At 44.2% G+C, this 24,996-nt stretch overlaps 1 protein-coding gene across 1 annotated transcript in view; it reads right to left on the reverse strand.

The window, feature by feature from the left end:
- Positions 1-5,871: 5,871 nt before the first annotated feature.
- The window catches only part of RBFOX2 (RNA binding fox-1 homolog 2), a 228,266-nt gene continuing 209,141 nt past the window's right edge, over positions 5,872-24,996 (reverse strand). The window contains 4 exon segments of the mRNA XM_067559410.1: positions 5,872-12,111; positions 14,415-14,487; positions 15,773-15,861; positions 23,620-23,659. Coding sequence (XP_067415511.1) covers positions 12,067-12,111; positions 14,415-14,487; positions 15,773-15,861; positions 23,620-23,659 — 247 coding nt within the window. The 3' untranslated portion in view covers positions 5,872-12,066.

Consider the following 24,996-nt stretch of genomic DNA (forward strand, 5'->3'; position numbering starts at 1 on the left):
GCACCTCTCCCGGTGCCAGGAATTGAGACCGGTGTCGGGAGGGTGACTTCACTCCCCACCTTGATGCAGGTCTGTCCGGCGCCCATGACTTGGAATGACTTCTAGGAGAGCAGCTCTGCTCCACCCTAGGTAACTGGCCTGCAGGAGATCTTCCTCCCCGTACTGGGGATCTCCTGAGCCATTCAGGGGGCTTCCCCCATGACACCAGCCCCTTCTCTCTTGTGGAGTAAGGGCGGAGGTGGCGTAGGCAAGGCCAGCAAGGCTCATGCCGCCTGACAGCCTCCGGTGTCGATGGCGCTAGTAGGTGCTGAAAGGCTCCCCCACTCCCAAGAGTGGGGGGTTGATCCCTGGCTGGAGACGCTGGTTCCCGCCAGAGGGTCTCCATTGTCCAGCGTCGGTGCAGGTCGGTGCTCAACCCTGCCTGCTCAGTGCGGGGGAGTGTCTGCGCTCCGAGTGATGCTTCCGTCTCTTCGCCAATGGTGCCCTCTGCACCGATGCCACACTGGGTACCGAGGTGGAGCGGATTGGCTCGGAGCTGGTCGAAGTGTCGCCTCCATGAGTAAGGCATTCAGGTGGATTTTTCCAGAGGTCTGAAAGCCTTGCAGCACTTCTCCTTAGATGAGCTTCCCCCAAGCACTTTGGGAGTCACTTAGCGAGAAAGGCCTCCCGCAGGAGGCACACGTTTTGAAGCCAGTGACCGGGGCATACCCCGCTCCCAGTAAAGTCCCAGCCGGATTATCCCTCAGTATCTAACTACCATTAATAACAGTTATTAAACTAACTAATTAACATGAACAATCATGCTTTAAAGTTGAAACAAGGGGAATTAAGCACTTGCAATGCAAGCACGGGCAGTTCCAGCAACCATCACAGGCGGAAAGAAGGGAATGAGGGGGCATGGGGCCAGCAGTGCCTCATATAACGCGGCATGTGCGTGGGGCTCCAGGGGGCATCGGAGCCAGCCCTACGGGGTCTGCTAAGGGCAAAAAACGTTCCGGTGAGCATGCACGGAGGCGTGCACACACCTAAAATGGAATGGACATGAGCAAACACTCGAAGAACCACCTTGCATTTGCTCACAAGACACTATTGTATTTTCAAGACATTCAGGGTTATGTCTTGGAGCCCACAGCATTACAGCAACACTTCCACTGAGGGGGGGAAATTTTGAGCTTGATGGCATTGACCATATGCAGCTGCGATGGGTAATTTCATATTGTCCATACCTGTCCAGTAATAGCCAGAAACAACTACTTGAAGGGGAGGGCACTGCACTGATGGAGCTGCACTGTTGTAGCGCTTCTGATGAAGGCACTCCAAGCCAGTGGGAAAGCTCTCCTGTCAGTTTAATCACTTCTGCCTCCATGAGAGACTGTAGCTCTGTCGCCAAGAGCAGCTCTCTCGCTGACATAGCTCTGTCTACACTGGTGCTCCGGTTGGTATAATTTATGTCACTCAGAGAGTGTGGATTATTCATACCCCTGAGTGACATCAATTATACCAAAGTGATCTGTAGTGTAGACATAGCTTTAGTCACTATGGGGCAGCAGTAGTTATTGGAATTACATCAGGGATGGATTTGACCCTCTGGGTATCCTCCATAGACCACTCCGTTTTCTGTCTCCATCAAGCTTTCATGTCTTTTTATTGCTGCTCATCCTGCAGCACTATGGGGCAGCAAGCTGGATTTGAATCTGGTTCACACATTGATGAGAAAATCCTTAACTAAATTATAATAAACTAGAATATTTATTGCCTGTATCACACCATGAAGGAATCAGTTTGACTGCCACAGCATATGGTGAGTTTGCAAGGTTAGCAGCTAGAACCCCTCTCCCCTGCTTCTTTTTGAATATTGAGTTAATTGAATTTAGAGTCATTGAAACACAAATATGTAAGATCCACTAATATGGAGTCCCATGGGCCATTTTTACCATAATTTTTCATAAGCTTTGGCTGGGTTACCCCATTTTCCCCCTTTCCTTTCTACCCACCCCTCAAAAGTCCTGTATCTGAACAGTCACAGTGTTTGAGGATGCAGCTAATTCCACAGCCAGTCAATGTTGTTCCTGACTCATCGGAGAGTGCCATTTCCACCCCAAGTGCTATCCCTGTTGAATATGTGGCCAGGAAACCTGACTTTATGCTCTGTAGAAATTGGGCCTCTGGGACAACTGTCAATTGCTTCACATATATGAAATGTACTTGATCAATTTCATGAGATATTTATGGAGTCTGCATTCCTTCTATATGGACAAAGAACTGGGTAGTAGTGAAATTTTTAAAAGCACTGATGCTTTTAACTCAAAGATCTAGGGTTCTTAGAACTGAGCCAGAGGATGAAGGGGTGGGAGAGTGTGGAATGGGTAAGGAGTATAGTGCATCAGCAGTGCTAGAACTGTAAATTCATTGCAAAGATAATTTGATATAAATAAAAATTAAGTGAAAATATTTTTAAAGAGCTCCACAAAAATCAGTGATTTCTCAGCTGAGTTAGGATAAAGATCCACACTTCCCATCAAAATCAAAGTGACTTTGTAGCTTTACATTTCCTACTGACACATGAAAATGTGATTTGTCATTGAAAAGATGGGGCGTTTATCACTAAAAAGAGCCAGGACACAATCTGCCCTTTGCACATGGAAGAACAAGGCAGATGCAAAACAGATGTATTTATATCCTTCCATTAATAAAACAAGCCGAGTCAATCCATAACTTTGTGCTAAAGGTAGAGTGCAGCACTCAGCATGTCCTTAAAAAGACAAAGTACACACAAACTGGGACAGCTGCTTTCAGTGCAGGCACTGCACATCTCTCTCCCCTGTGTGCACAAAATCTCAAGACCATTCCAAGGATGATCAGCTCACAGGAAAGCAGGAGCCAACTGTCGCATGATTTCTCAATATAAAAGGTCAATTCCTGCCTTCTGGCGCACATCTTAGGTTATTGGCAACTGCGCTTTGTCAAGAAAATGCTTCCACCTCTACTGTCACCAAAGAGCAACAGAAGCAGAGTGCGCACGGTTAGAAACACAGCTCTCCTCTTCTCAGATCTATCCCAGGCCTTTCCAGACTCACTGTTGAACAGCCCTTTCCAAATGCCAGCTGCTGGATGGTATGTATGTCCAACCTTCTAATCTATACATGAATTCCCAGTATGTCTTTGCAGGTGCACTGCTGCCCTCTCTTGCGGATTGTAAGCTCTTTGGGGTAGAATCCATCTTTGTCTGAACAGTACTTTGCACAATGGAGCCCATGTTTTAATTGGGGGCCCTAGCTACTCCTGAAAGGCAAACAGTACAACCTAATGTTAACGACAGCTAAAGTGAAGCCAGAGGTTGAGACAATTGGTGTGGAGAGTGAACCTGGAACATGTGGCAGCACAGTGCAGAATGTACCCAGTATCTCAGTCCTGAGAGAGACTAGCAGTGGGAAATAAATGCTATAGGGCAAAGAAGTGCTTTTGTCTCTTAAAATGGGGCTCTCAGAACAGAAACACTATTTATTAAAAGAAAAAAATAGAGTGCTTCCCACTGGGTCCCAAAATTTCAGAGCCATAACTGTTACCAGGAACAATTCTGTGTGACTGTCTCGATCAGCCACTAGAGGACAGGCTAACAGCAACAAAGTGCTCTGAAAGCCAGCACACGGCCTTTTATTAAAGGGTTGACATCTCTCTGAAAAACATTCAATACAGTAGATTCATAGATGTGAAAGGCAGAAGGGACCATTGTGGTCATCCAGTCTGACCTCCTGCATAACACAGGCCATAGGACTTCCCTAAATTAATTCCTTCAAGTCCAATAGCTGTGACTGAACTAGAACAGATTAATTAATTAAAAAATTTCCAGTAATGGAGAATTACCACAACCCAATGGTAAGTTGTTCCATGCGTTAACTTCCCACACTTAAAAAAATGTGCCTTTTTTCTATACTGAATTAATTTAGCTTCAGCTTCCATCCATTGGATCATGTTATACCTTTATCTGCTAGAGTGATGGGCCCTCTATCATCAAATTTCTGTTCCCTGTATAGGTAATTATAGACTGTGCTCAATTCACCCCTTAACCTTTTCTGTGATACCCTAAACAGATTGAGCTCCTGTAGTCTCTCACTGTAATGCTTGTTTTCCAATCGTTTTAGTGGCTCTTCTCTGCACCTTCTCTAATTTTTCAAGTGAAGTATGGACACCAGAAATGGACACAGTATTCCAGTAATGGTCACACCAGTACCAAATACAGAGGTGATATCACCTCCCTACTCCCACTCAATATTCTTGTTTACATATTCGAGGATCACATTAGCCCGTTTGGCCACAGCGTTCGATCACCCCCAAGTCTTTTCAAAATGTAGTTGGGTACCTAGTCAAATGCCATACAGAAGTCCAAGCATATTACATCAACACTACCACCTTCGTCAATCAAACTTGTAACATGATGAAAAATGATATCAAGTTAGTTTGACTAAATCTGTTTTCCATAAACCCCATGTTGATTGGCATGAATTGTTTTACCCTCTTATTTCTTAATTAATCAAGTCCAATATCAGCTGTTCCTTTATCTTACCTGGAATCAAAGTCAGGCTGACACACCTATCATGACTTGGGTCATCCCTTTTGTCCTTTTTAAGTACTGGCACAACACCGGCTTAACTTCCAGTCCTCTGGAACTTCCTCAGTGTCCCAAGATCTATTAAAAATCAACATTAATGGTCCAGAGTGCTCCTTGCCCAGCTATCTTAAAACACTTGGATACTTGTCTGAATCGCCTGATTTAAAGATGTCTAACTTTAGTAGCTGCTACTTAACATTCTCCTTAGTTACGGTTGGAATGGAAAATGTTTGATCATTCAATGATATGAATACATCATCTGGCTTTTGTCCCAAACACAGAACAGAAATATTTACTGAACATTTCTGCCTGTCTACATTATTATTGACAATTCTATTATTTTCATTTAGAAATGGACTAATACTTTTGGTAGCGTTCCTTTTGTTCCTGATGTATTTCAGAATACCCCTTTTTATTTTCCTTAACTGTGCTGGCCAGAGATTTCTCCTTGAATTCTTCGCTCTCTTTATCAGCTTCTACTATTACAAGCAATTCTGCCAGCACTATGATTTATTATTTCTACCTCGTTCTTAGGGTCATTAGCCTGGAAAACGCATCTATTTTCAAGCGCTAATAATAATACACTTGCATGATGCTTTTCATTTCAGTATTTTAAAGCATTTTATAAAATATGAATGAATTAAACCTCAACACTTGTGTGAGATAATAGGTATCCTCATTTTACGTGCAAAGAGGATCATAGAGTTTAAAATTACTTGTCCAGTCTCCCACAGGAAATCTACGCAGAGCCAAGATTAGAACCTAGAACTGCTGACTCTGAGTCATGTGCTTAAGCCATGCTAGCACAATGGCAGGGAGGCTGGGTACACAGGTTTAAGGCAAATGGCCCTAAAGATGCTATGGGTTGAAATATTAGCCCTCTAAAAGTGGGTTCAAATGTAGATTAAGGTTTATAGGTGAAATAAAGTCTCCGATCAGGTCCACAGTGAATGGTTTTTTTCTCCTTTTCAGAAAACACAGGAAATGGATAGCAGGGGTCTGTAGAACAGAACTGGGAGATACTGACAGCTTTGGGTGCCCAATGTAGGTAGGTCATGACTAAGATGCATCAGCAGAGATCTGAGACACACACTGCTGCATTCTGGCAGTATTCTCAGCCTGACATTCCTGGGCTTTACACATTTACTATTTTTTTTTAAATCCCCTCAAAAGCAAAAACAGCAAAATTCTTCTGCAAAGGGGCATGAAAATCAGCAACATTCACAGGGAACCAGTGAACACACACTCAGGACACAGCAGACTGGTGTTTCTCTCTTTTATTTAAAAACAGTGCTTCATTACCATTTGCAAAGGGTGAGGAAGGGCTCCTCCCTTGCTTAGAGTTTATAAAAGCCAGCAACATGATCAATAATTTATACACATGGATAGTAATACAAAATAAAAGGAATAAAAGCTAAAGATCTAACTACTCCGACCTTCACAATTCCAGCTACTTGATAATAATAGGAGTAACCCAATGAATACTGTATGGTCTGAAAGCTACTATACATATGATACTTAATGAGGGGGGCAGGAAGTTAGAGAGGGTCACAAAGCCCTGGGATGCAGATACTGCTTCTCCAGAGTCAGCAGAGAAATGGGACCCTGAACAAGCGGCTTGGGCGTCCTAGGAAATGATCCAGGGAAGAGGAAAGCATCCAATTTTGATGCATCCTATGCCCCAAGAGTACCTGGCAATGGAAAGGTGGTGGGGAGATTGCATGAAGGGGCGACTCAGTCATTGCCACTGGAGGTTCCGTGGAATTTTAGCCTTGCACTGAAAAGCTCCAAATCTCAGGCCAATTAGCCTGTGAGGTCAGTAAACTCTCCACCAGCTCCATATCGTTCTATAGCCCTGGTTCTCATTTGCGATCAGCCCCAGGTTTTTTGCTCCAGCTATTTACAAGCAGAATTGATAACATAAAAAGAAGAACAAATCATATCCCCTGGGGTAAAAGAGGATTACTTCGTCACTTGAGAACGCAGCCAAACTGAGCTGCCAAAACTACAATAGGCGCGCGCGCACACACAAAAAATACTGTCAAGAGAAAAATAGAAGAAAGTGACTGAAGCGGAGACTATTTATGTGGGAGGCCAGATTCCCTTAAGATCACTCCTCAGGGAAGCAATAAACTGACCCTTCCAATCCGCCCCCTCCCCCCTAAAAAAAAAAAATCTGGCAAAAGAGAGACTTATTGACCAGCTTTAGAATCAATCCTTAGATCACTGGCACGTTGTAGACTGCCAGCCAAATGAACACTCATGTGGACGGCTTTATACATCAGCAATTTCCTTAAAGGCAAGATTTTTGGCTGATGTATTCTTACTTTGCTACCAGTCCTTGCCGACTGGCTCTCACCTTATTTGTCATCTTTCTGTGTAAGCTTTCACCGGTTACTCCCAGAAATGTGGGTAGGACAATAACCGCAGGTGGTTACAACACTTCTGGGACATCCGCCTCCACTGTTAGTGGTGGCAACCGATTCAGGCATTGGACGTCTTAGTTCAGTTTGCTTTGTAACCTGTGTGTGTTTTGGGGAAGGGAGGGGTATTATATTGCATACTGCAAGCTACAGGAAGGACTCCACCATGAAGGACACCCAGAGCCTACTTGGAAAGGGCCCCATTTCACACTCTGGCTAGCAGATTCCTGCATGCCTTGTCGACTGGTGATTTCATTACAAAATAAAAGTAAGTTTGGGGGGGGTGGGGAGATCATTAGGGTGGGAGGGAGGAGCTTTTCAGACAGTAACATCACCAAAAAATAGTGTTTTATGCAACAAAGAATCAAGTCTCACTGGTGTATACTACAAAATGTTTGAAATTTTCAAGAGCATGACAAAATAAAAACACACCGAAGTTTACATTGGATGTTCACCTTGTTCACTAGTTTGTTTTTTCTCCTATTTTAAAACAGTGCAAACAAGTAACACACTCTTTAAAAAACCACTTCCCCCTGTGCCAAGGCATGGATTCCTCAGATGGTGCCATACTAGAGGGGCACAAGTAGCAAGTTAATTTCCAAGCTGCTTGTGTGGTGTCCCTTTGGAGCTGGACTCAGCAAAAGAAGAGTTCCGCAGAGCCAATATTTTTTCCCTTCTTGAATTCCTAAGTGCTCCCCACGCCTATTCTCTACTTGTCTTCTCCTTAGGGAATGGGGATGGTGGAGCTGTAGAAGGGGGATATATGAAGATTTGCAAAGCTCTTAAGAGGCCTGCGTATCAGAGCTCAAAAAACCACCATAGCCAGGACCTCATTTAAGAATGATTTTTACTTGAAAGCTGCTAGGCTTTGAAATAGTTTTAATAAACCAGTTTATACCACACTTAAGCCCTACCTATACTGGGATTTGAGACACTCTTGAGATCTCTTACAGGACTTTTCATCCATAGGTGTCAAAGTGCTTCACAAAGGAGGATAAGGTATCACTATCCCCTCTTTGTGGGTGCAGAAAACTGAAGCACAAGGAGGCCTTTGTTGACTGCCCCAAGGTCACATTGCAGAGTGATTGGCAGAACCTAGACTAGAACCCTGATCTTTCACTCCCAGCCTAGTGCGCCAGCCCACTGGACCACACTACTACCGCCACAGCACGGGGCTAGCTAAACATTTAAAAGCATGGTTTTAGCTAACATGGTTGAACTCTGATTAAGGCAGGACCCCCATGACTGTCTGCCCTGCAAATGGCTAGTTATAAGAGGTTGGTAATTGGTACACTAATGGCTTGTCTACACACAAAAGATGTACTGCTTTATCTATGACTGTGCAGTTAAACTCATACAACACCCCTAGTGTGGACACAGTTATATATATATATATACGCCTTACAGTGATGATAGCTTATTCCCCATGAGGTAAGGGGAATGAGCTATACTGGTATAAGGCACCTTTATACCAGTATAACAACACTTGCATTAGGGATTGTACCAGTGTAACTATACCATTAAAATCAGCCCTCTAACCAAACTAGTTATACTGGTACAAATATTGTGGCTAGACAGACCTAAGGACCTGAGCCAAGTCCTGTTTGAGAGAAAATCTTGAACATTGACCATTACAGGGCAAAAGTACTAGATATTCTCAGTGAATAAACCCTGTCCCAGTTCTACCCCTATATTCCCCTCATCCTTATAAAAAGCCTGACTATAATTAATTCTGCATAGGGAGATAATAGGCCTTCCTCAGTCTTTGGGACAATGGATACTTTAAAGATTGATACAGCCAAAGCTTGGCCAATCTGAATGGAAACTGGCCCTTCGTATCATGAACCAGTTCATTAAATGTCACCTATGGAATCAGAGTCGTGTTTGCCAGGAGGGATGGATAAAAGGCTCTCGCTTGCCACGGCACAGAATTCACAGGAGCAACCCTGTTGCAAAAATTCAGCTGTGGTAGAAGTCGTCTGGGAGGCCTCGGTTTTGGAAAGTGTCACTTGTATGGATGGGAAATGTCTAGAAATACAGAACCAACTCCTGAAGTCAGCAGGGCAAACGGCTCACCTTCCCCCAAGCCTGGTCACCACTGAGTACAGGCATTATGGAAACCCAGAGGTCAACACACGGAGGGGGCCCAGAGTAGCGATTAATACGAACAGGGCAGCCCAGACACTGACGTATCAGGGGCCCGGCCTTTGTGGATCTGAAGTTAGTGATAGGAGGTGCTAATGCATTAAGTGACCCACTCTCTGCAAAACCCAGGCACTTATGTGATGAGATCCCAGATTCTCAACACTAAGCTGGGTTATAGCTGCCAAACATAGACTCTGCTTAAAAGCAGAAATGTGTTCAGCCTTTCCTACAGGCCAAGAGGGCAACCAGCCACATGCTGTGCTGCCATGGTGCAGAAGGGCACTTGAGAAAGTGGAGCTGGACCTTCCAGAAGCTTCAGTCAGAACCAGCTGAACTGAGACACGTGAAAGGGGCCAAAACTCAAGCTGCTGCCACTGCAGAGCTACACAAGCTGCATCCACTCACCCTCTCCCTCTGTGGCCCCACGGCATCAGCAATTTCTCCTTCTAGAGAGTAAGGGAAGCCACATCCTGTTTGCACCCCCCCACCCTAGATGTGAGTATGATCAACTCCATTTGAGGCTTTTGCTGTGTCTCAGCTCCAGAAAGGAGTCCCTTACCCCTATCTGCCACATGATGGAAATTGGCTTCCCTTCAATATGACACAAAGTTCTATGAGACATTTCCCCCCCGCCCTTTACCAGTAAAAGCCAAAAATCCCACTGTCCCGCTCATTTCCTTGATTTTGTGAAAGCCCCAACACCCCGCTCCCCCCACCCCGTTTTCAGACTAACTAAAATATTTATATACAAACAACAAAAATTGTCATAACTGCAACAAACCAAACTTTGGCTTGAAAAAAAAAAAACACAACAAAACCAAAAAAAGTGACCAACAGGCTGGCAGTTTGGTGTCCCCTTGTTCTAGCTACTCTTCCATAGAATCACTAGCTTCAGGGTCTCTAGCTTAATTAATGTCTCCCCGATCCTTCCCATTTCAGGCACCGCCTCCCTGCCAGGACCAGGGAGGGCATGTACGCTGCAGGGAAGAGCAAAGATGTGTGTTGCGCATGGCTGGGTCAGTGCACCTCCCAGACAGCCCTGCTCACTTACAATGCTTACAGTTCAATGCATCTGGTTTCCTAGTCTGATATCAACTGTAAACAGAGAAGCAAGTGTAGGGTGGCAGGACTTGAAAGGCTCTAGCTACAAATCTGCACCCCATACAGCCATTCTAGGGGTGAAAAGTCACCCCAGTACCAATTCAGCTAGACAAGGGAGCCAAATGGAATTGTGCTTCTCGCTCTGTTTCTCTAATGTTTAGGTTTACATAAAGCTTCAGAGAATCTGCCTTTGATTGCAAGAGTTGCTGGGAGCATCACAATAGCTAATGACGGGAGGGGAGACCATTCCTCTGAGCTCTAAAATCAAGCTCAGATGCTGACAGCAATGACTCCCTGCCACAGTGCTGCTCCTTGCAGCAACCTATAAAATGCCTGCTTTTTAAAATAGAAGAATCACTCTAGTTACAAGAGCAGAAGGGGGATGGCCTTGAGAGCCATAGAACCCTTCTAAATAGTCTCTCTACTTTAGAATCTTACAGTCTGTAGTGTAAATGTGGACTGAGCAGTCCAGGTGCTCTTTGGAGGATGCCGAGAGGCTGGGCGAATGGCCACTGTTCTAGATTAAATATTTAAGGGCCTCAAACAGATCTAGGAAATGGGAAGGTCCTATGACTTCAGAGCTTGTACAAACTGCTTCTGCCTACCCTCCTCCCCCCGTCACCTGAGCTATACAAAATCACTTCAGGAATAATGTTTTGAAACAAAACACACTCTTCTCTTCACACACACTCCCTTGTCCCTCTGCAGCTGATCCATGACTCATTTTTCGTCATGCACACTATTTTAAAAGATTTATTTGCAGCAGTGTCTAAGTGGCTCATGGTGAATAGGAAGAGGGACCTTGAATGCCGGATTTCAAAGCAGCTCACCGTGGCATTGCTGCAGAGTTCTTCAGCCAGATCTCTTCCCCTTAAAGCTGCACATGCTCCCTAAATCTAACCACTCCTTGATGTCCGAGTCACAAGCACTCTCAATTATTGCCTCAAGCTCTGCAGTTCCTGGCCCACGTTTGCAGCATCACACCAGCCAATCCTCAAGGAAAGAAGGGAAGGAGAGTGGCAATAAGGGAGAAAGACTTTAGAAAGCAAAGGGCAGGGGAAGGACACACAATTACATCCCCATACTGGACAACAATCAACTCAAGAGAGATCAGGAATTCATTTCAAAGTGTCGTCCCCATCGCAGTTAATAGCCAAAGTCTTTGGGCAAGTTTGGGGAATCTTCTCTTGCCAACTCTACAGTCCTGACACTGCCGAAACTGTTCCAAGTGTGTGCATGTCAGATGGTGATAAAATATTGGAAGTCTCTGCATCTCCCCTCTTTTCAAATACAAACCACAGCCAATCTACCTGGCCCTTCGAAGGGCAGAAACTCAGCAAGAAGAGGCTCTCCCTCAAGTCCTCCTGTCTCATAGGTGCCAAGCACCAAACCCAGGTAAGTAACTTCATCTGCGATTAGTTGCATGATATTGGTTCCTAACATCTTTCCTTATCATTAATTGCCTCTTCCATGGTTGGTAGGATAAGCTATGTACCAACATGCAGGCACGGAAATGCATTTTTTTTTTTTTACCACAGTTAAAAAACAAAATACAAAAACAAAACAAAAAAAGCACAATCTTTGGAACAAAAGAATTAAAGGCAGAAATTTAAAGGAAAAATACATATTCAAAGAACATAGTGAGGTATAAAAAAGTATTTTCTCTTTTGTTTTTTTTTTTGTTTTTCCTCCTCATCTTGCTATAGAGTTCCTCTACTAGTAAATATTGCAATAGCCAGGCCTCATGAACTCGGGGGGCTGTCCCACTTGCAGGGGGCTCACGTCACTTCAGTAGGGGGCGAATCGGCTGTAGCCACCTCGGTATAAACTTGCCTGCAGAAGTTAAAGGAGAAAAGAAAAAGGTGGTGAAGAGCTAGGAGAGAGAAACATTCAAAGCAATGACAAACAGCCCTCAAAAGGGACTGGAGAGTGTGTCTGGGCGTTGATCACTTTTTGGATGAACCCGCTTGAATTTCATTGCTTATTACAGCAGAGAGACAGTATTGACTGGAAGCAGACATGAGGAGGGTGAGTTCTGTGTAAGCTGCTCCACTCACCTCAGATGCCCACAAACCTCATTCCTGACCTGGTCTAAACTGAGCCTTTCCAGTCATGTCCCCCACCACAGCTCTTCCCCAGCATCTCACTCCTGACCTGGAACATCCCTTGCTGTTCTAATCCCAGGGGTCCCACACACCAATGCACCCCAGTATTGATCTGCATTGCTTCCAATGCTCCAAGGCCCCCAGGCTCCTTTCTGTAGGGTTTTCTTCCCATTCAGAGTCCTTAAACATACAGAACTTGGGATTTAGGAATGCAAAAAGCACTAAGGATAAAGGGGAGACAAGCAAGGCATCTAGCTATGTCCCCTATGAAGAGTCCTTGATTGTACACCTCCCATCTATCCTATATAGTTCTGCTTTGCTTTACAGAGCAATGCAGGAGCAGAAAAATGGCTTCTCCTACCTCAGCTAACCTGCTGTGTGTGCGTGTATCAGAGTCAGATCTGACTTTGGTAACAAAAGTTTTTGCTATTTTTTATTCCTCTGAGCCCTGCAGAGCTGAGACACGGAACTGGAATCCATTCCGTCTTGTACAAACGGTATATTAAGTCCCATGCAGCGACACCTGTGTAAAACCTACTGAAGGCAATGGGTGCACAGGTAGCACCGAGGGCCTAAGTATTTACTGACTTCCATTGTATCATGACTGACACGTTGCACACTGCCAATCGCTGTTTTGCTCCTCTGCAACCTCATTCTAGTGCCAAGGGGAACCAGGAATAACAACTCCACTGGCAGCTCTCGGAGGCCCATGAGAGACAAGACTTTATTCCATCCCCCCCCCAAGAATGAGTGTTCTATGACAGCAATACAGTCTTTAAAGTGAAGGGAAGAGGTGGCAAGAGGATGCCTCATGCTTTGCCACAACGGTTTCCAGAGACTCCAGCCAGTAGAAGACAGAAGCAGCCAAAGTGGGGCAGGGGTGTAAAATGGGCCCCAGCTGGGGCCACTTCTGCCCTCAGAGCTGTGCGAGGGAGACCCCGTGCACTCTCTGGGGGCACCAGGACCCAGGTGGTGTCTCCTGCCTTTGCTCTCATGTGGGCCTGGGAGAAAGCTACAGAGCAGCCAGACAGAGACTCCAGCTGGTTAAGGGCAGAAACAGCCAAAGCAGAGACACCTTTGGGCCTCATGGTTATGTCTACATTGCAATAAAAGACCCGTGGGCTGGCCCAGGTCAGCTGACTTTGCCTCACAGGATTTGGGCTATGGGGCTATAAAACTGCAGCACAGATGTTCGGGTGGAGGTGAAGGTCCTCAGAGCCCAGGTTTCCAGCCCGAACAACTACAATGCAATTTTATAGCCCCACAGCCCAAGTCAGCTGACCTGGGTTTTTCACCGCATTGTAGATATATCCTTAGAGAACTTTCTACAGGTTTGAGTGGACTTTTCCTGCCCTGGGCTGATTGGCTGTTTGCGCCAACCCTTCCCCCTCCCTCAAAGGTCTCTCTACCTCAGCATCACCCTTCTGATCCTCTTCTCCCCTTCCCTTCAATGATCCCCTTGCCCTCCCTTTTAATCATCCCATCCTAACAGCACCCACCAAAATAAGGAAAAAGGTCATGGCACTAACATGCTATTTGCCGCCAACACATTGTTCACTCTGCTTGTGTAGGAGATTCCTTCCCCCACCCTGTTTCTGTCTTGTCTAGTTAGACTGTAAGCTCTTCAGGGCAGGGACCATCTTATAGTTCTGTGTTTGTATAACACGAAGCACAATGGGATCCTGGTCCACGGCTAGGGCTCTCGGGTGGTATGGCCATACAAAGAGTAAATAATAAAATAATACTAATAAAGCCACACTGTCAGCTATCACCCTATTGCCCTTCCCATCCCTCTGCCAAGCACCAGAACAATGAGACAGGGCTCATCTCCAACTGCAGTAACAGATCTTGTAAAGCAACACACAGACAAAGGGACATGGACTAACCAAAGAGCTTCCTTGCAGCTAGAGGCCTCTTGACTTAAAGAGGCAAGAGGATGGGAACTCTTAGTTGCTCTTGGGCCTTGGTCAACTATTCTCCACAGTAGGAATGAGAGAAATGGTAAGAGGATAGAAAGAAAATCATACTTACCACAGCGCCAACTCCGTAGCTAGCGGCAGGGGCAAGGGCGTGATATGGGTCTGCTGTGTACACCCTGCCATAACTGAGGAAAGGGGAAAAAGAACAAATGGTCACTCCACACAGAGATTTAGATATTGCTGTTTGACCAGAGGAAGTAGGAGGGGTGTTATGCTCATCTACCACACCCCTGATGCAGCCCCATTCCAGGGAGAATCTATGGATACTGGCATATGTTGTGCAAGATGGGGTGGGCGAAGGAGGAGGATGCAAAAGCCATATTCTCAACTAGCAGGAGTGTGGTGGGGGCAGCGAGCATCACATGTAGTGCGCCCCCCTTACTTCTAATAATGCAATTTTGGAGGAGGGCAACTACTGGTATTAAGGCAGCTGCCATGATTACAGCAGCTAAATGGAAAGGAGAGATGAACTGTCCAGAATACCAAGACAGGAGTACAAGCTTTAGAGCTGGATGAATGAGGGATTTTTCAATTTGCTGGCGATTCCAAAAAAAACTGAAAAAAAATATTTTTCGTGTCCGCATGAAGCATTTTGTTTTGATTTTAAGTGTTTTTCTTTAAAGGTTTTGCAATTTTAAAACTGAAGGAAATTTCAAAACAAAAAGTTGCTTTGACCCCTAAATTGAAACATTTCAGCTTGAAACTGTCAAAAAAAAATTTAGATTTTTTTCAGATTTTTGGGAGGAGAAGGAAGGAGAGCTGGCCAGAACAATTTGTCAAAACCAACACAAATTACTGAAACATTTTGGTGTTACCAAATCTGCATTTTTTTTTTTTACCCAAAAAAAAAAAAAAAAAAAGTTTTGATTGCAAAATTTCACCCAGCTACAATAAGACTGAAAAGTCCCTCTTCCATGCACTTGAATTGAAATGCAATTTTCATTGTACAGGGAGATAAAAGATTTTATGGAAATTACTCTAATAATAATCCAAATAATTCCTTGATATTATATGGAAATTCTCATTAAAGGATCTCAAAATAATTTACATGATATTTTTTATCATTTTACAGATGGGGAAACTGAGGCACAGAGTGATTCAGCGACTGACCCACAGTCACAGAGCAAAGAAATGGGAATGTAAGCCATATCTCCAGACTCCCAGTACCTGGCTCTAACCATAAAACCATGTTGCCTCCTTTGGCAGAGGATCAAAGGGGTAAGAGAGGACCCAACCCTATCCAGAGCCCAAGCCTGGAATAGACCAAGTGGACATTTTCCTCTAAAGGTTTTTTGTTTTGGGGGGAAGGGGCATGAGCGAGAGTAATGAAGTAGAGGAATATTTAAATGGAGTAGTAGTACTCCTTGAAACCCTGAGCACATCAGGTTTGCCCCATTCCTCCTTACATACCCATCGCTGTAAGCTGCTGCAGCGGCGGCAGCGGCCGTGGCTGCTGTTGCAGTAGCAGGCTGTGCATATCTGTAGGCTGTATATCCACCCTGCAGGAGAAAAGAGAACTGACTTTACAGATACCTGTCCACCCACAGAAAGCAAAACTCACCCACACCACAAGGAGAGGAAGTGTTTCAAACTGCATCAGCTCCCATGTTACATCCATCACAACAGAGTCACCCTCAAACTCATATATGTTCTACCCCTCAGAAGGGTTGGAGAGAGCCCTGAATCAAAGCCTCAGTAGGCAGCTTACTGAAAGGCACAGACTGAAGAAAATCTCATATGGTCATCTGTGTGGGAAATTACAGCTGGTGCTGAGAAGGGAAAACCAGGACAGAAAGGAGCTAAATTTAGGCGTGTATCCCCTATACAACCTTCTGCTAAAGTTGGGGGAAGTAGTCTAAGAAAAGAGGTGTGGACTGAGGGCAAAGGAGTGTAACAAGGTGTTCTCTATTCCAGAAGGATGCACTTTATAAAGAAAATCATGCAAGGAAACTCCTGCTTTTCTTTCTTTATTGGGGGAGGGACAAGAAGTTTAGATATTCACCTGGTTCAGATGTACAAAAGAATTACCAGTTAGCAAAACTCCCAGAAACTGAACTACGTGCAACTAACTGGCATTCTCAGCAGAGGCAGCAAGGATTAAATGTTTATAGAGACTTAACTAGCCATTCATCACTTTGGGTTGGCCCCTCAAAATAAGACATGCTGAGGGACATAGGGACATATGTCAGGGAAACTTGTGTTGTTGCTGTTGTCCAGGCTACAGTTGCTCTGAGAATAAACAGAAGCCTTTTCAAAGATGTTGAGATGCTACAGATCACAGGAGATTCTTCAAAGTTAGTTGCGGCTCCCAGGGAATTGGCAAAACTCATCCTAAAACCTGAGCCAAAGGAGGACTTGTGGTTCTTCGCATGGAATTCCTGAAAAGCGAGCAGACAGGCAGTTCCTTCCTTTTCCCCCCTTCTCTGGGCTGAAACACACCTGAGTAGACAGGCAAGTGGCTTTCTATATCTTTCATATGGCAATTAAAGATAACCTATGGACTGAAAGGTATATTCCCGCTTAGAATGGAGACAAAGGTCCATCTCAAGAAGTTTCTAGTATCAGAAACTAGGATAACGAGCTTGGTGAAATGAGGATTTGATTTACATTTACCGTATAACTTTGAACATTGCTTTTGTTAACTGTATGAGGGACAATATGGCCAGTGAATCCAGTTTGTGCTATCTGATTCTGAATCACAGGGAGCCATTACGAAAGCCAGAAAACCCCCGAGACTGTTTTTCAACATTTATGAAGTTGTGCAGGACCAGAAGCTTGCCTTATGTCCTTCATCTCTAGACTGGGTTAAAAACAACTTTGCACTCACTAACCTACAAACCTTTTGGCCAGAGGAGGGCAAAAGCAAAAACTCAAGCTCATACTCAATCTGAGGGAAAATACATGTTTAGTTTTTCCTTGTGAGGTTTGTCTCAAAGTTTCTTTTTAAAAAGAGGCAATGGCTTTTATTTTGTTTTCAGTGTCTTAGGGGAGCTACTCGGAATGAAGGGTGTAGTGCTGAATGGAAGACAAAGTTGCAGATACTTTCTTTCTCTGCAGGAACTGAAGATATAATGTGGATAGGTAAGTTAGGATCTTCCTGTTAATGGGGATACAGCACATTTCAAATTTTCACCCATTAAACATCACATCTTTTTATAATGGTGTGATGTCACTGCTTTTACACTCCCACTCTTAGCTGGCTGTGTTTAAGTCCCTCCACTTCAATTTGCTGGGTTTTTACATTTTATTGCTAATCCCCAAACATGAAAGGGAGAGGGTGCACGGAGTACAGTGAGACCCAGTTCATCCATATTAACCTTCCACAGCAAATGCAAGCAAAACTTCCAGTTGATGCCACCACTGTACTCTCTTAGTCAATGAGACTCCTGAATTCTTGGTACGTCTGATGTTCAGACAGATGCAAAATTTACCCAGTTCCACACCTGTTAGCATCACATGCAGGGCAGCCTGCATCAGAATGTGCCCAGATTCTCACTCTCCCACACATTTACTAATCACATTTGAGATCAGTAGCCATGTTTCATGTGACTGGAGGTTACTGTGAACATAACAGCAAGATGCAGTTTGAAAACAAAAAAGGTTTTCATTTATCCTCTTTTAACTTACATGTCGTATAACGGGAAAAAGGACAGAGGGACTGGAATCAGGTGTGGGAAAGGTAATGGTGTAACATCTATTAATCAAATTAAAAACTAAGCATGCTGACATCTGGAGCTAAAACAACCAGCAAAATCACCACGTTCAGACTCATATTGGCTAGTTCTATCTATCCCAGCATTCTCTTGGGACAGCGGTTCGTCCTAGGCTCTACCACAAGCTCGGTGAAGTACACAGCCTCAATTACTAGAGCGTGCAGCCACAACGACCTGCTATTACGGAAACAGTCAGTCACCACTGGAGTTAACATTCCAAACCTTAACAATTCCCGCATCCCGCCCCAAAATAAAAATGACTCCCACCCTAACCCGGTCCCACACCACAATGTTAATAATTATAACAAGCAATAACCCATCTGTTATATCAGAGAAGGGAACAGAGACTCCACTGAGAGATTTAGAGCGAGATGTTAACATTTCTTCAGCCGACTGCACAACAAACAAAAAACAGGAGAAATAATTCATTGGAGAAATGAAGTTAAGAAACAGCTGACACGTGTATTGGTTTTAACCACGCACTGATGCAAAACTGGAGCTACTGTTAATTTAAAAAAATATTACAGGATGTATGTATCGATACACACACAATCAGACCTGTTTGCAAATTCTATTTGTGTGTACAATAAATAAGACAAAAAACGGGGACTAACGTAGCTATGGCACGTTCCTGACTAAGGAACAATGAGCATGGACAGCTTCAGGGGATTCGGACACCTAGATATCTCTAGCATGACCTAACAGGGTTCGAATACACCAAAACAGGGGAAAAATAAAAGGTCCCATTTCTCACTCATTTTCATTCCTTAATAATTTTTGGTGAGTTTTAGGACTTGTGAAAAGCAAGGGGAAGCTTTGTGTGAGTTTCCTTACTCAGCAGCAGTCCCTGCTTTTCCAAAAATCAAAACTCATACATAGCTCCATCAATGCATCTCAGATCCCACACAGCTTGTCCAATGCACCTACAATGTCTCCATCCTGCTATTCCTGCCCACACACAACTTTGCCTGAAGTAAAAAGCTAAACCATTAGCCCACTCACAGGGGCATACACTGAGTGATTTCTGATGCCAATCTCATCAGATATTGTAGCTTATTTAAATTGCATCACTACAGGATTATTTTCACTGAATTTGAGTGTTCATGTCACCAAATGAAAAAGACAGACCCAGAGTAGCTACTCCATTCTTCTCGAGTGCTGCAGTGGGATCTTAATGGAGCATACCCTTTGATTGCATAGTCCCTGAATACCCAAGGCAGTTGTGCAATCTCCTCCAACCTATTTAGACTTTTTTTTTATCCTCCAAATTCTATGTCAAAACAAATGAATGGATCTGACTTTTTGTGAGCATCTGATGTCAGACACCTTCCTACCAGCAAGGCAGCAACAAAGCACTGCCAGAAGAAGGGAAGAGAGGCAAGAAGAAGGGCTGTATGTATTTAGTGTGCAATCAATTGCAAAGAGAAGGCCCTTCTACAGCAGGTATGAGTCTTTATAGCGCACAGTATTTTGGTTGGGTTGAGGGAGATAAGTGAAGATAGATGAGGACATTCTAAGCAGTGCCGCCACAAAGTGGAGATCAGCTTCATTTGAGTTCTTTTATCTCAGTATGTCTCAAGTGCTGAGAGAAGTTGTCTTTAATGAACCTCTTCTCTCATGTGGATATGTGGAGGGCCCTACAGGCTGATTCCATCTTCCTCATTTGTCAATCTGATTGGATTTTCCTAGGTCTGTGGCAAAAGTCTCCTGAATTCAAACTGCTTTTTTGAGGGCCAGAGGACCAAGATAAGCAGATACCAGTCATGGCCCAGCAGCAAACATCCCCTTTGGGCTCCTCGGCCAAAATTAAAATGTGGATTTTTTCAATATTAGTTTGTTGCAGTGAGCACCTGAAAATTATTTGACAACTGATGTAAGTATGAAGCTGCTGTTTGAACTGAAGCAACATTTCAACTGGCTACTGAAGATTCTAAAGGCAGATAGCAAGTGTTTTCAGTTACCTACACTGCTCTTCAGCACAAAAAAAACCCGCCCTCTCTCTTCCACATGTAAGAGCCATAGGGGTTAATCATAAACCAAACAGATCATAAGGAAATCCAACTACACCATGCAACGAGCTTCCCCTCTCTCCTCTTTCAGTGTCATATTATCCAGGCATATTAGCAGTTGCCCTTTCTCTGCAGTGGCAGAGGACACAAAGGAGTGAGCAGAGAAGCATGTTGCTGAGGCACTGTACTAGGAAGCACCTGCATACCACCTTCTAGGTGTCAGAGGTATTTCCAGAACTGTGGAGAAAAGGACAGTCCATGCTGATGAGTGTGTCCATATGCTCGCCACCCTATCAATTTCAGGGCTGCAAGCTCAATTTTAGGATCTCTGTTTTCTAGGCCTAGCACGTCTTTTCTCCACTTCCCAATACCCTTATAATAGAAGGTGAAAAAGCAGAAGGGGCTGGAATTGATTTCTAGGATTTTGGTATTAGGTAAGCACTGTGGATTGGTGGGAGTGAACTGAAAGAGGTGACAGGACAACAGCATTCATTGCACCAGGTGCACCGACATAGTAATGGGACAAGCATGACCTTGTTAACCCTGCCACTTAATTTTTGGAATGAAAAGCCACTTGGTGTGAAAGCTGAATATGTGCAGCCCTGAGGTAGCAGGGGCTTTGACCACACGCTCACGAGTCTGCACTGTCCTTAAAAAAAACAAACAAACAAAAAAAGCCTCTGTTCCCATCTCTAATGTGGCGCTGGAATGGTTAGTATAATTCAGTTTTTTTCCACTGCAATCCACAATCTGATTGGTTGGCAGGTCACACTGGCACTCCTACCTGAGGTATTTTAGCGCTAATGATTGGTTCCTGTAAGACTATTCTATAACAGAACACAGGAAGAGCAGTTCAAAAAACACAGCTGTGGAAAGAAACAATCATACAAACACAGCCCACAGAGGGGCTCACCAGCCTTTTCTTTCCAGTGGATGCAAGCACGCTTTTCATAGATGGGGAGTGGTCTTTATGGGTGGTTTGTTATCCCACACTGACACCAGGAGAAGCACTCTCTTCCCTAATGGCCAAAACGGAAATGTTATCACCCAACACCCTCCATACCCTGGGGCAGGTTACTTTGTAAATTCAGGTATTTTGGCAGTGAGGAATCAGTTCACCAAGAGACAGAACAGCTCTTTTAATAGAAGAAAGTGCCTAGCAGGATGGTTGCCCCAGGAAAGAAGAGGAGGGGAGGAGGAAGAGGAAGACCAAATCAAAGCATATGATACCTGTGAAGGAAGAGCAGCCAAAGCCTGGAACAGCCCTCTTCTCCCCCTACTCGCCTGATTCTGCCAGCTGGAGGTCCTTCTCCCCACCGCTTTTCCTCAGCCCATCCCTACCTGTTCAGCAGGTGTGAGAGCTCTTCACCATAACTTCCCCCACCCCAACAGCGAGGGAACCCTCTTTCCAGATCAGCAATCAGTGGCTGAATAACCCTTTTCCTTCACCCTATAACTTAGGACAGCCCTTATGCAGCAACTAAACGAATACAATCTAGTAGGCTATGAAGCGCCAGCGCCCATTCAATTTGTGCCAATCCAAAGTGGAAAGTGGGGTAACTTAGAAGTTAGGGCAAAGATACAGCTCTCTCTCTCAACTCTAGTAGAAAACTCTAGCAATAAAAATATAAAGGGATAAACCTGGCCAACCTACCTTCAGAGATGCCCTATAACACAGTCCTGTTTTCCCCATTAGTGGGACCTGAACTATTATAACACGATACCTGATAAATGGTTTTATCTGAGGGTTCTAGTCCCTTTTTAGCACTTAGACACATAAAATGCTGAAATTGGAGTGTAATATGAGGTGGGTGTGGGGAGTCTCTGTACTATTAAAGCTGCTGTCAGACATTAAGATGTTAAATGCGCCTCTTCTATGCATCAAAGGTGCAAGCTAAAGATCTGAAGGAACTTCATGAAAAGAATCAGGGGATAAACCCCAGCCAACATCTCCCTCTCAACAAGACTGTGCAAGAGAAGACACCAAGCACAGAATAACTGCCCATTTGCCTGCTCAGTCACTGCACTGTCAAAGACCAAACTCACTGATCTATATAGAGTAAGGCAGAGTGACAGGGAAAAAACAGAACTTTTTCCTATGCCCTGAAGAAGTTTTATAATGGAACACTTGACCAGGTAGCTCAATTTCTAGGGGAGTATATGTGAAAGAGCACATGTGAGAATGAGAAAATGCATGTGTGAGATCATGAGCATGGTGTGTGCATGCATGCATGCATATGTGAGAGCATGTGTGTCAGAGTTTACTTGCAGGCTATCAAAGAATATACATAACACCAAGTTACTCTGTGCTTAGATAGAATATTTCCAACTGTTGTGTTGGGAAAAGTGTCTTTACAAGGCCTGAAGCTTCATATAGACCAGAGAAGTCCAATGGCAACAGGAACCAACTGCTATGCACCTATATGGTGCCCCTGGATGTTAGGGGGCACCATCTCCTAAATAGTATGGATACCAAGTTCATCTATTCTGGCCACTATACCCACAAACAAGACAACATTTCTGTAACTCCAAAGATACATCTCCACCTATTAAGAGAGAGCTTTGCTGGAACCAGATATCCGAGCAGGGTGAACATGAGGACAGTGAATTTAAAGATCTTTGGTCTGAAGAGCACACTATGATATTGTAATTGTTATAATGGAACTTTCCATCCAAACGAAAACTGCTCTCCTCACCTACCGATCAGAACCTCCCAATACTAGGTTCCAGGAACAGCACCCACAATCAGTTCAATCATCAGTGCTCTAGGAATCCTGGATACACTTGCCGGTGAAGTCACGCGATAGGGCAAAACGCCTTTTGTGGTGCTTGAGAAATTTACCAGGATGCAGGAGGCTGCTGACTCTTCTACCTAAACATCATGAGGTATGTGCATTCTACAGCTCCTTTGGGGAGAAGGAAGATAACCCTTATTCTGTTTAGGTACCATTTCAACTAGCAAAATGAGATGTCAACTTTCACTCCAGTATCTCAGACTCCATTTTTAAGCAGCCCCATGTCTTCTCCAAAGGGGTGACATCCACATCCTAATGGTATATGAGCTTTTATAAATACAGAGATCATGCTGCACAATTCAGGCCTGAAAGTGCCCCAAGAGGGGAGAAGAAGGGGGAGGGGAGGAGGACAGGGAAGGTCTGAGGCTAAACCAGTCCTGTTATTTTTATATCCAAATTATGCAAATGAAAGAAGTATTGAGAGAAATTTTAATTTGCTAATCATCTCTCAGGTTGATTAGTAGCAATGTGCATGTGGGGAAAGGACACCCAGTAAATTGACCCTGGCAATGATCAGGAAACCCATAGGCTTAGGTCTTGCACCCAGGGGCAAGCGCAGTGACAGAGAAGCATGCTTGCATTCTTAAATATATAATATATATATCCACAAGGAAGAAGAAAATCAAAGTAAATGATATTTAAAAAAAAATAAATCAAACCAACCAAATGAACAAACAACAACAAAAAAAGGCTGGCTTGTCGAGGGTTGGGGATGAGAAGGCTCCGGTGTGTGTACTTACATAGAGGTCAGCACCGTAAAATCCGTCCTGGTAAACCACACTGCAGAAAATCCACACAAAAACAAAAAACAAAAAACAAAAACAAAAAGAACAGAAAACACATTCCGGTTATTGAGGACGGCAGCATGCACATGCGTTTTACACAGGCAGGTGATGTATGAATCCACAACCTTGGCTTTCGGGCAAGAGCGAATCAGCAAGAGAATGTGTGACAGCACGTACCCATGCGGCCCCATGTCATCCTCCATGGCATGCGGGGGCGGGGGAGGGGATAGTATGCATAGGGTGGGGGGTAAACAGCCTTCATATTGTATAATAAAAATAGACTCAAAGACCTGATGCCCTGAAGAAGAGAAACCTGGGTTTAGAAGCCTCCACTCTGGTTATTATCCTGGAATTATTTTAGTTACTTCCTAAACACATGGAAAAACTGGCTTAATGAAGTGGGTTTCACAGGAACTAAAGAAGCCCTTTAGAAGCAGTCCCACAAGGGCTGGAATCCACCTAAGTCAGAAGCACATTGGAGAAAGCTGTGTATAATTCTGTATGTTGAGTTTTACAGGGCTCCATGATTTTGTTTCTGTTATCCATACATCACCTGTTTTTACCCTGCACATTAGACATGCGATAAGATTTGGCTGATCACACAAGCATGCAAAGTATTATTATTCAGCATCTTAAAGAACCAATGCAACACCTCTGGAAAACAAGTCAATCAATTCTGATCAAAGTAAACACAGAGAAATATAATTAAAAAGAAAAAACCAAAAATACCCACAATGCATTGCTTTCACAAGCAGAGATAATGAGCTAAAAAGGTTAAGTGATTGGTCCAAGGTCCAAGAATTGAAAGGTGCAGTGGGGATCATCCCTGATAGTAACGACACATTCCACAGCAGAGAGGAGCAACTGGAAGGGCTTAGATGGGTGATGCTCTTTTTGGCTTTATTAGCCACTATTAGTTTCTCTCAGAACTTCAAGCTGCAAAAATGTCAAACCAGGGTCTGGGGTTCCCAAAGAGCCACTCTTAGTAGACTATTTGGCAGTGTCAGGTTGCAACGTAGCTTGCCGAGAGGATGGGGAATTGGGGAAGGACAAGGAAGGACGAAGGGGTATGCCCCAGCCCTCCCCCCCTCCCCCCCAGCCCCTTGTTATAAACACGTGCTTTCCTATTGCACAACTTTCTCCTGTTTTGTCCTCGGGACAGCTCATTGCCAAGCCACCCACACTTTAAAAAGCATCATCTCCACCATCTTTGAGTTCCACGGGGTCATGAGTATGCCTTACCCACAAGCTAGAAAGAGGTAGGAAACATTTGCTGTAATCTTTTCATGTTATCAGCTGGAATGTAAAATGCTGCCAAGATCTTGACACCCT

This window comes from Emydura macquarii, unplaced genomic scaffold, assembly GCF_026122565.2.
Source record: "Emydura macquarii macquarii isolate MOO-44397 ecotype Brisbane River unplaced genomic scaffold, CSIRO-AGI_Emac_v2 contig_2205, whole genome shotgun sequence".
In the NCBI taxonomy this organism is placed as follows: domain Eukaryota; kingdom Metazoa; phylum Chordata; order Testudines; family Chelidae; genus Emydura; species Emydura macquarii.